The 12,540-nt window shown below is 42.5% G+C and overlaps 2 protein-coding genes across 2 annotated transcripts in view; both read right to left on the minus strand.

Annotated features, from left to right (window-relative positions):
• The window catches only part of LOC115536924 (uncharacterized), a 37,790-nt gene extending 33,456 nt beyond the window's left edge, over nucleotides 1–4,334 (minus strand). Inside the window, exons 1-3 of the mRNA XM_030348421.1 lie at nucleotides 4,265–4,334; nucleotides 4,035–4,141; nucleotides 1,476–1,856 (exon numbers count right to left, since the gene is read on the minus strand). Coding sequence (XP_030204281.1) covers nucleotides 1,476–1,856; nucleotides 4,035–4,089 — 436 coding nt within the window. The 5' untranslated portion in view covers nucleotides 4,090–4,141; nucleotides 4,265–4,334. The remainder of the gene's footprint in view (nucleotides 1–1,475; nucleotides 1,857–4,034; nucleotides 4,142–4,264) is intronic.
• The window catches only part of LOC115536918 (B-cell receptor CD22-like), a 92,975-nt gene that overhangs the window by 73,207 nt on the left and 7,228 nt on the right, over nucleotides 1–12,540 (minus strand). The window contains exons 7-9 of the mRNA XM_030348399.1: nucleotides 10,986–11,240; nucleotides 10,785–10,896; nucleotides 10,646–10,706 (exon numbers count right to left, since the gene is read on the minus strand). Of these exons, the coding sequence (XP_030204259.1) occupies nucleotides 10,646–10,706; nucleotides 10,785–10,896; nucleotides 10,986–11,240 (428 nt within the window). The remainder of the gene's footprint in view (nucleotides 1–10,645; nucleotides 10,707–10,784; nucleotides 10,897–10,985; nucleotides 11,241–12,540) is intronic.

The raw sequence follows: 12,540 nt of genomic DNA on the forward strand, positions 1-12,540 counted from the left end.
AATCATTAATACCGGCAGATTGAGTCCTTTTAACGATAAAGCGAGGAATGTATGTATGTATTTATGTATGTGTGTATGTGTGTGTGTGTGTGTGTGTGTGTGTGTGTGTGTGTGTGTGTGCGTGTGTGTGTGTGTGTGTGTGTGTGTGTGTGTGTGTGTGTGTATGTATGTATGTATGTATGTATGTATGTATGTATGTATGTATGCATGTATGTATGTATGCATGTATGTATGTATGCATGTATGTATGTATGTATGTATGTATGCATGCATGCATGTATGTATGTATGTATATATATATTTACATTTAGGGCATTTAGAAGACGCTTTTATCCAAAGCGACTTACAATACATTTGTCATAAGAAGTGAACCAATATATCCGTGTCGGTACAGTAAAGATGTTCATAGAACCAAGTGCAAGTACTAACAATCGCTAGGCTAACAGATTCCCTGTATACAGCAGTGATAGCAGCTACTACAGAAGCTACACATAAGTATGACCTCTGTATATCTCTAGGACTGTTCATCTGATCTACTTCATGCTTGCCGTGCGTATTGCTGAGATCTGAGGATGTGCAGTGTTGACTTATTTGGACACACAACACGTTCAACATTAACATACTTTGAACTAAACTGTGCAGCAGTGGGGCGGGGCTTCAGGGCTCTGCAGTGGACTTGGTCACTGTACTTGGATGCTGGATACACAACCGTTATATTAGTCTAACAATAACTAGAAGTGTCTCTGTATGTCTGAATGTCCTTCATCAACTTCTCTTGTCGCGGGCGTGTTACTGAGAACACAGGAAGTGCCGTGTCGAGGGTGAAGTATTTTAAAGGAGTGACGTTTGATAAAGCTGCTAGCAGCGACACAGGAGGCCAAGCGATCGGCCCGTTCAGCAGAGGCTCCTTTTGAACGGGCTCTGCACTGGTTCATGGTAACATGTGGTACTGTACCCTAAAGGGTCCATTACATCTGGTATCATGTCAGTGTACGGCGGAGGGGACTTACACACTAAAGGAGAGCGGAGACGTTCGTATCCTTCAACAGCACATGAATAGCTGTCTCCAGACTGAATGTAGGCCCCGTAGTTCAATCCCTGTCCTACATTCTGTCCATTCCTGAACCAGATGTAGCGAAGGTCACCAGCTAGACCACACATACTGTGACACTCCAGCTCTGCCCAGGTAGGACTGGTAGGGTCAGGAAAGGACACATTCACCTGGAGGTCTGGGTGTACGACAATTATAAAAGATATTTAAGGTAACATGTAACACAAACCTTCTAGAACCCACTAACACACACACACACACACACACACACACACACACACACACACACACACACAGACACACACACACACACACACACACACACACACACACACACACACACACACACACACACACACACACACACACACAAATAACAACAACGCACTACACACATGTACACCCATTGGTAATCCAAGTTTACCTGTTACAGATAACGTCACTCCAGGGTCACCAGTATATTCCCCATCTGTTTGGTTTGTTGTAAACCTAAACTTGTAGACAGCAGAGTCACTCTGTCTCAGGTCTTTGATTCTCAGGGTACATGTTCCATGACATCTGGACCCGGTGCAGCTGACCTCTCCACAGCTGGATTCAACACGACCTGTATAGTCTGTATCGTGTTCCAGAACAACAGGCTGATGGTTGTCTTCTTTAGTAAACCACAGTGTTGTGACTGTGGTAGGGCGGTACTGTACGTTGTCAGGGTATTCATAGGTGCAGTTGATTTCAACCATTGCTCCTCTTAAAGCACAGACATTACTAGATGAGTAAGTAACTGTCCAGTCATCATTACCCTGAAGCACTGTGAAAAAACAAACACATCTCATTGAGAATGAACAAGACACAGAGGGTTCACCTGATGAACAGACCAGAAGATCCATGAAGAGATGGAGGCTGGTGGGTGGAGATGGAAACTACAGATACCCCCCACCCCCCTGCAATGCATAATGTATTACCCTACACTAACTGAATAACACACACTAACAGTTAAGGATCTCATGGCATGATAATTTCACTTCTGAGGTATTCTAACATTAATATGAGTTCCCCTAGTCTACCTATGCTCCCCCAGTAGCTCGAAATTTTGTTGGGTGTAAAACGAGCACGAGTCATTCTCCTCCGCCTTTTCCCCGTATGTCGTCATAAGGGGAGAAGCCACCTCCCCCTTCTCTGTCTTGCAAGCCAAGAGAATTTGGCCATGAGACACGACGGTTTGAGCGCCACATGTGTTTGTGTATGTGATTACACACACTGTAACGCAAGTGTTGTACACTTCTTTGTTATTTGGATTACCGTTCTGCTGTTGATGTTATGGCGCATAACACGTTGGTTCTTTGCCGTCTCTGGTATTTCCACAACGAGACTGTAGTGGGGGTTATCTCAGCCATGGTTGGGAAGGAATTGGGGGAAAGGAACTTTGGATTTGACTCCCTTGACTCCCTGAAGTACCCCGACATGGAGGAGAAAGGGATTGTGGCCATCGATTGTCTCCCGCTCGAGCCCCGCTTCCCGCTGCCCGCTGCCGAGGGACCACCTCCTCGGCGCTGCCCGCTGCAGGAGGCGGTGGTGCCTCGGCAGCGAGAAGAGGGGCTCAAGCGGGAATCAATCGCGGGCAACAATCTTTCTCCTCCATGTCGTGGTTCAGTCTACTTCAGATTGATGTGGACATGGAAGAACCAGAGACGTCGCAGAACCCGTCGTTTGCGATTCATAATACCGTCTGGATGCGCACAGCTTTTGGCCGTGATAATATATATGATATGATATATATATCTATGTATAATATAAAGATATAGAGCTTCAGATATAGAGCTTCAGGACTCCCACCGGAGCGTTCTAGAATATATCAGAACAAGCTGTGTGCGCCTCGCCATTGGGATACATCCACTGTAAACAGAGCCCATGGTACCGTGGCCGCAAGCTGCTCAGGGCCACACCCCCACCCTCCTCCTTGACCCGCCTCTGTCCTCCTCTTTGCATTAAAGCAACAGACACCAAAACAGCGTGTTTGGGGAAAGCTTAATGTGCGACTGGCTCGTAGTGGCTGTAACTCTGCCTCACGGCTGAATTTTGGGAGCGTCTTCAAATACTGTGTTAGGGGCTCACTAATATCTATATTAAAGCACCCATAAAGTAGCATGCCATGGGACCTTTAATGTATTATGGTAGTGTAGGGTACTGTGTTTAGTGGCCATAGGCCTCGGCCCTGTAGTGCTTCTGTTGGAGCTATATGACTAAAAGCTTTGTAATAACTTAGATGTGAAGACAAGGAATGTAGAGGAGAGGAGGTGAGGAGAGGAGGTGAGGAGAGGAGTCAAGGAGAGGGAGTGGGAATAGTGCAGAGGAGACAAGTATGGCGGGAAGAAGAGTGGAGACAGGGAACATATAGGAGTAGAGACAAGGAGGAGGAGAGAATAGGAGAAAAAGAGAGGAGAGGAGACAAAGAGAGGAGAGGAGACAAGGAGAGGAGAATAGCAGAGAGGAGAGGAGAGAGGAGGGGAGAGGAGAGAGGAGGGGAGAGGAGAGCAGGAGAGAGGCGAGGAGATGGCATGCAGTATCTTAACTATTACTGGATCATAATTCTAACATTGCAGCAGATTCCATGTCTTAATCATCATTAACAGAATAAATGGGAGGAAAACAGTAGCTTTTGACTTTTATGTTTTTTCAAAAAGCAGAAAAGTAACTCAATTAACCCTTTGATGATGTGAATAGTTCAGGATTGTCTCGCAACCAGGAAATGGCCAACAGACCTCAAATGACAAATGAACCCTAACGGAAATATGTAAAGTGGACCTTTAGCAGACCGTATTCTAGTGGTCTGCTTAACCATACATTCTAGAGGGTGATTCTTTAATGTTATATTAATTATTCTTCTATCTACATCATGCTGTGGTTTCACCCTCTCCTCGTTCCAGTTGCTTGGTCGTCTTGTTATTGAAACAGTTCAACTAAATATTAACAATTTAAATGAACCAACCTGGTACTGACAGAAGGAAAGCTAGAAATCCTCTTGCTGCTGATCTTAAATCCATAGTGAGTCCTCTCCTCTCTCACCCTGTTGTTCTGGGAGGTATTTGAACACTCCTGAAGGTAGAACATAAAATAAAATAGTTCATACTATGAGAAATACATCCGTTTTTAACACTTTTTAAAATGCTGTTTATTTGTTAAGCATTGAAATAAAGTTAAGAAAAGAAAAATTCTTACTGTAGCGCAGAAAGCTGGTCTGACATCTAGTCTGTGGTCCCAGTTTATCATGCAGTTAGCTGAACAGACACCACAAAGTATTGAAAGACTTCCTTCCTCTTCACACTATGATTTGCAGAAAAAGGAACAGAAGCCTGAGAACTACTGTGTCTGGTAACCCTTCCTTTTACAGTCCCCTAATTACTAAGTATTTACCTGGTAAATATATGGTAAATATAGTAAATTATTGGATAATTACCAATGGTAATAAGAAGGTAAATACAGAGGAAATACAGCTTAAGTACTTAGAAAAACCTCCACTATTACCCATCAACTCAACTAAGTACTGAGTAGTTGTAACTGGTTTAGGTTGGTAATAACTCAGATATAATTGTGTACTGCCCAGGAAAGTAGGCAACCAATGAACAATGCTACGAACAATAACTAAATAAGAAATAGTAATTTATTGGAAAGTGCTTTTTGTTCATTTCTAGATAGTACATAATTAAACCTGAGATATAACCAACATAAACCTTGGATAACTACAATTGTAACTTGGATTGATGGGTAACAGAAGAGTTGTTTCTAAGAATTGGTTGCTTACTTTCCTGGGAAGTACACAATCCTTACGCACACACAGTGAGGCAGCTGAACACACACACACTCACACATTTTAACTTCTTTATTTATGTCCACAATTCATAATAAGTGTACATCGAGACGTAGATGTTACAGATACAAAACATTGCTCAGGCATGATCCAGCAATGTGTGTCTGATGACAGTTCAAACAGCAGATTATGGATACACACAACACCTTCACCATATGGAGGATATTGAGCAGTATTTGGCAAGTTCTTTTGTCCTTGCTTATGTAAAGCCAGCTATCCTGAGACCACTAATGCCAAGCCTATGCACGTGGCCCAGGCTGCCAAAGATAAGTACCAAAAATTGACATTTGTAGCCATTTGCCATTTGTAAAAGAGGGTGATATTTGACCAGCTTTGTTCAAATAAGCCTCCTCTAGACTTAAATCAAAACAGCATCCTACTTCCAGAATTAACTAATTTCTAATGTTATCTCATCAATTATCATAATAGCAGGCTTGGTGGCATTTAAATTAGAGAACACAGACGTTTCTGCCAAGCACCTGGACAACATTTGTTGTCTAACAACACAATTTAAATGCATTGACACTGTTGGAGAAAAAAGTATGGTAAAATATCTGATATAATGTCCTCAATCCTATGATGCCTGGATACATAAAGACCTTTGTAAAAATGGCAGCAGTAATATGTGTGACATGGATTCGATAATGTGATGTAAACAGAATGGTGAGTGGGAACGAGGGTACCAGATTGATAGGTTTAACTTAGTTGAGAATCCTTTATAAAGCCTCGCTTTGACTGTGAAAATGTGTATGTCTTCAATAGAAGAATTGTTGTTTTGAATTGTGATAAATGGTATGTGATATGGAGTGGTCTGCACAAAGGATACAGGCTAGCTTTCCTTGGAGTTTGAGTCCCCTCCAATGTCTCTGACGCTGCTGATGTTTGATGGACAGCAGAGACGCGCGGCTGTTTCCAGGTGGAGCTGAGCACCGCAGAACGTCTTCCATTGCTGTTGCGGTCACAGTGATGTTTTTATTCTTAATCATAATTTCATAAGGTGTAACGTGTGTGGTATCGACTCCAGACCACTGCACGTCAACACCATTCCAGTTGCAGCGATTGTTGAGATCAGGCCGGTCAGATCTAACCCAAAGCCGGCGGCCTGAGTGTCCAGTTTGCCGTTTACTTTCTTACGGAAGCATAGAAATTTGGTTTCCAGATAAACTAGCTTTTGTAAACGTCTTTAATTATATCTGTGTAAACTTGGGGCAGGTGTATTTCCTCCAGAGCCCTTATCATGATGTTACGTGGAAGAGTTCCGAATGCGTCAAAAAAAACTTGAATGAATCTTGCACTCTCATGTTTGAAATCATCTATAGCCGTTTTTAAACAAAACACATGTTCATTCATCCCTTGCCTCTCTATATAGGCCTTTTGCTCATTGGACAAGATGTTTGCATCCACCAGCCAGGGAAGGATACATCTAAGAACGCATTTCATGAACACTTTGTAAATTGTTAGAAGGCTAATATCCCTCCAAGTGCTGGGGTCATTCGGCACATTGTCGTTTCTGGGTATTCTATGAATTAGTGCTCCTTTCCATGAGAGGACGCACGCACGCACGAGCACACACACACACACACGTACGCGCGCACACGCACACACACACACACACACACACACACACACACACACACACACACACAATAGTGTGTCATGTTTGGTTACTTGAGTCTTACTTCTCAGAGGGTTGCTATCCCCAGGATATGGGACAGCACAACTCTAGAGAACTACACTCATGTGTTGCTCAGTGAATGATCATTTTTCTTTTAACAATCGTTTCTTTTTTTCACATACAACGGACTATCATACAGTAAAAGCATCCTCCATCCCTCCATCCATCCATCTCACCCTCTCTCCACAATAAAAAAAAACATTGAAAATACCTGCAGTAAACAACCAGAAGAGCAGGAGCATGAGTGCTTTATGATATTGTTGGGAAGAAATCAGATACATTTTAACAAATTACCAAGTAAATTCCTGCATTGAAATTTGATCAAGTTGGGTGAGTATAAAAAATATAAATAAAAAGCAGGGCTCATTTCTGTCTGATTTTTATCTTTCAATACTCAATTGTTCTATGGATCGTTATTTTCTTGATTACTAAAAATTGCATGAAATATCCCTTATCTTGCTAAACAGACATCTTTTCACAGTGATGGTGGGACCTGAGTAGAACGAATTGTATTGCTCTTATCACAGCTACAGTCTCAAAGGGCTTCACAGGCCCACATTATAGGATTCTAAATACTGCCTAAACCATTAAACTCATATCTAAACATCTACTTAATGTAGAAGTCTGTGTTACGATTAGACCTACCTCAGGAGAACGTGACAATAGATGGAGTCAACACATTAAAAGTAGTAATTTATTAAAAAAACGTTGAAATCAAAAAATATCAGAATGAGGCATGAACATTTTTTTTTTGTTAATGCAAGCATCACGTAAGGTCAAAGGTCCAATGAGGTTGGATACTTTCATTTTCACGTTGATTGATTACCGTTATATATATACAATTGATTAATATAGCACAGTAATGGTAATGACATCACAGGATCACCATACTCAAATATTACCATTAATAAAATGCAAAGATCCCATATTTATGATAGAAAAGTAGAAGACAGTGGAAAACCTTAGGAGCCTTAGGATGTTCAGCAAACAATCAGCCATCCTATTGTCCTGTTTCAACTGGATGAATCAGACACTATACTCCGTAACACTATTTAAATCCTGCTGCCGCTGCTGGTTCACACTCTGGGGTGTTTATTTGACAGTGCTTACAACTCTGAGGTTCCTCCCATCTCCGTCTGGTCCTGGTCCCTGAAAGAAAACAGAGGAGATATGAACTTCAGTCTCCATGTAAAGCAGATCCATTAAGTTACAAAACATAGAGTCTATGTTGACCACAGAGTAAAGGACCTCATCTGTGTGATCTGATTGGACACAGGAGCAAGCCAATAAGTGAGGCACTTGCTGGTAGTCTGAGGAAGAGGTGTGGATGATGGCACAGTGATGGCCATCCTGCTCTTCTATTGGTTCTCTCTGTGCTGCAGGCGCCAAGCGATTGGTCAGAGCTGGGACGTTTTCATACAAAGGAACAGGAAGTAGCTGATGGAGAGTGAGGACAGAAGAGAACATTTAACCAAACACTTTACACTTCCTGAACACAGTCATGAAGCTCATGTGTTTCTGGTTCATTAAGAGACGTTTGGTGGTGCCTATTGGTCCCAGCATGCATTTTAGCAAAAATCCCTTTGTCAAGTCGTGACTCTTAAATCAGAGATGAATTCGACTGAAATCTATCAGTGGAAAAGCACAGATGACCTGACCATGTTGCTAATGCACCATGGCAATGTGGCACAGCAAGCAACCAGGAGCTGTTCTATTATTAATATCATACATATGGTTTAGCTTCAGATGGTTCACATGATGTGCCACTGGAAGAGACTGCCAAGTTGAAACTCCTGGGATCCTATGTTTGTTCTTTGAAAGGCATTTAAGATGTATCTGATTACATTGTTTTGCATAACCTTCACAATTTTTTTTTAGTTTCTGTGATAAACCAGTGTACCAGGGCCCTCCTTCCCGAAAGCATCGTTAGCCTAAGTTGATCGTGAAGTGCGTCGTACGAGCATCGTATAGTTTTCCCACCTTTTCCAGAAAGCATCGTTGGTAACGAATGGCGTGAAAACGCTCATAGCCAGCGAGGACTCCAGGGTTACTCGTAGGATCCTAAGACCATCGTTAGCCTACTATAGCCTCAGTGGTGACACCAGCGGACATTCCGTGGTGACACCAGCGGACATTCCATTGCATGCGGATGTCTCTTCATTCATAAAAAAATGTAAACATTCGGGAGTATGCAATAATACAATATATTCTAAAGAGGTCCTGCTTCCGCGCGCAGCCCCTCCTTCTCCAGTGAACCAAGGAAGCCCGCGCTGTGACGAACGGTGGATTTGACCCGGGCGTGCCAAGCTGCGACCGAACCGGCTTGGCAGTGTAAAAAGACCTATAGCCTACATCATCCTGCCCAACAATATGGGCAGGATCTAGACCAAGCTCTCCTAATCGGGTCAGCAATAGCCATGTGTCAATGCCTAGCCTCTGCGTTTGAATGATATTGAATGAATGGAACGTTGCATTTTTAATGTCTACAAATATTCTAGACTAGAGCGTGCACGCCAATCGGAATCAGGTAAAGTTGGCTCTCTTTGCTGCACAAAGCATGTTTCAGAAACCAGCACACTAAGATTAATGTAGTGGTCACACATGCGATTTTTGATTTTTGTAATCTGGAATTATTTCAGGGGGGAATATGCTGTGAAAAAAAGTATGCGCAGTGCATTCAGGATTAGGACTGATCCATATGTCGGCATAGGCCTAATCAATTGTGTTTTAATATCTTTAGCATTCATATTATTGCAGTCTATTCTTTTCATAGGCTACTCTGCTGTCGGCCTTGATGGGGAGATATTTTAACCCTTTTTAACCCCATTTTCCTGCGACATTCCTGCGTCTCCCCCTCCTGCATAGCCCGTTTCAGCATCGTGTCAGTGGACAGTTACAATCCTTCATTCAATCCTTCGTTCATGTTAAGAGGAGTTTCAGGAAACGCACCAAAGGAATTCACGATGGTTCGCAAGATCCATCGTGAGAATGATTGTAGGAGCAAAGATCCATCGTTATCGGGAAACGAGGCCCAGGCTTGGCATGCACAATCATTATGGCACTGAATAAAGGCTATAAGCAACAGTTCTCGAACTCTTAGTTAAATGATTGAGAGTGGCAACAGAAGGCTAACCAGGTCACCAGATATCAATTGTCCATTGTCGCTACAAGATAAGGGACATTAGGTTTGGATGTGATGCTACTTCTTCCAGGATCTTACTCTTGCAAGTTCCTTTAACTTTTGCTTCAGGCCAAACTAAATGGATTCTGTTGTGCCATGATGTAGATACAGCTGTAGAGGCCAGTTCCTTCTCTAGTGTGTCCTGAATCTTACTGAATCCTTACCTGTTACCAGTAAGGCATCCGCTTAGAGAAGCAACTTGCAGTCAACTGCCCTATCATAACATTGACATGAATCAAATACAAAACAGGGCCCAGGATTTATCCCAGGGGGACCCCACAAGTCAACTATCTGGCCACGGATGCAATCCCTCTGACCTGGCCCACCATCATCTATCCGTTAAATACCATTGAAACCTTTCTATTGATGTGTTCCTTTGCCATGAACATTTTACGTTCATTAACAAAATGGTGTTGTTAATGATTTCTAAGGTTCTTTACTGAACGTTAATCTTGCAAGTTTTCTAAATGTCTAAAAAATCACCAGTAATCCATGTAGCTGTCTTCTGTTTTTAATAATTTTGTATCAATGGAGTTAATGTATCAAGAACTAACCAGAAAATATTTGAAGATAACCCATGCTATATCTACATTGTCACAATTTAGTTCACCTGACCAATCCTGCTCCCTTTATGTGTGAATAAATCACACTTTTGTGGAACGCTTCATGAAACACATAATGCACATATAGGATTTGACGTACGAAAGAAAATAGCTTAGCTTGTGATCTCTAATGCCAATGTTTAAAACGCCTGACATTTACCAGATACAATCATAAAATCTATAAATTATGCTCTATTCCATTGGTTCTCAAACTGTGTTACGCAGTAGTAGTAGTAAAGGATGGGTTAGTAATAAAAGGCCTCCTGTGTCTCACCTCCTCCACGGTATATGGCCTTCCTCCCTGTCCACATGCTTTACTGGAGGCCCTCTTTCTTCTAGAGAAGAGACCAGAGAGATGAAGAAGCAACAGCAGAAGTGAAGGAATGGAAAACAAGAAAGAGAGAATATCTCACCTCATCCAGAGGAAGACAAGGAGGAGTACGGTGGCCAGTGAGACAACAATGCCTCTCACAGCTAATGTTGTTGTCCATGATGATGATGTCGATTTCAAACACTGAATACAAACTACAACATAAATAGGCCAATGTTTAACTGTGTGCCTTTGTTGAAGGTGTGTGTGTGTGTGTGTGTGTGTTTTCAAAATGACCAATTACCTTTAATTAACAGAAAGGTGGAATTATGATGTCCGATTGCATTATGTGCTTGGCAGAAATAGTTTCCTCCAAGCTCAGATGTGATATTAGTGATGGAGTAGTTCTGTCCTGATGCTTTCACTGAGTCTTCATGTTCCCTGAACCAGGTGTACTCAGCTGCTGGGTTGGCATCACTGCTGCAGCTCAGAGTCACTGAACTGCCCTCCTCTATTTCACCAGAGGGACTCACGGTCACTGAGGGGGTCTTTGGAGCGTCTGTTAACAGTTACATTTCATTAATCATATTCATTAATCATTAATACCGGCAGTTTGAGTCCATCTACCAATAGAGTGAGGAATGTATTTAGGCTATGTATGTTGTGTGTGTGTGTGTGTGTGTGTGTGTGTGTATGTGTGTGTGTGTGTGTGTGTCTGCGTGTGTGTGTCTGCGTGTGTATGTACGTATAATGTATATATGTATGTATGTATGTATATATATATATTTACATTAACATTTAGGGCATTTAGTAGACGCTTTTATCCAAAGCGACTTACAATAAGTACATTTGTCATTAGAAGTGAAACAATATATTGCTGTCGGTACAGTAAAGATGTTCATAGAACCAAGTACCAACAATCGCTAGGCTAACAAATTCCCTGTATACAGCAGTGATAGCAGCTACTACAGATGTTACACATAAGTATGACCTATGTGTATCTCTAGGACTGTTCATCTGATCTACATCACACTTGCAGTGCGTATTGCTGAGGATGTGCAGTGTTGACTTATTTGGACACACAACACGTTCAACATTAACAGGCAGTGGGGCGGGGCTTCAGGGCTCAGCATTTCACTTGGTCACTGGACGATGCTGGATACACAACCGTTATATTAGTCTAACAATAACTAGAAGTGTCTCTGTATGTCTGCATGTCCTTTATCAACTTCTCTTTTCGTGTTACACAGGAAGTGTCGTGTCGAGTGTGAAGTATTTTAAAGGAGTGACGTTGGATAAAGCTGCTAGCAGCAATACAGGAGGCCAAGCGATCGGCCCGTTCAGCAGAGGCTCGTTCTGAACAGACTCCGCACTAGTTCATGGTAACTTGTAGTTCTCTACCCTAAAGGGTCCATTACATCTGGTATCATGTCAGTCTACGGTGGAGGGGACTTACACACTAAAGGAGAGCGGAAACCTTCGTATCCTTCAACAGCACATGAATAGCTCCCTTCAAACTGAATGTAGGCCCTGTAGTTCACTCCCTGTCCTACATTCTGTCCATTCCTGAACCAGATGTAGGGAGGGTCACCAGCTGGACCCGTATGTCGTCATGAGGGGAGAAGCCACCTTCCCCTTCTCTGCCTTGCAAGCCCAGAGAATTAGGCCCGCCAATGAGACACGACCGTTTGAGCGCCACATGTGTTTGTGTGTGTGAATACACACACTTTAACGCAAGTGTTGTACTCTTCTTTGTTATTTGGATTACCGTTCTGCTGTTGGTGTTATGGCACATAACATTTTGGTTCTTTGCCATCTCTGGTATTTCCACAACGAGACTCGTAGTGGGGGTTATCTCA

This window comes from Gadus morhua, chromosome 23 (genome assembly GCF_902167405.1).
Source record: "Gadus morhua chromosome 23, gadMor3.0, whole genome shotgun sequence".
Classification (NCBI taxonomy): Eukaryota; Metazoa; Chordata; class Actinopteri; order Gadiformes; family Gadidae; genus Gadus; species Gadus morhua.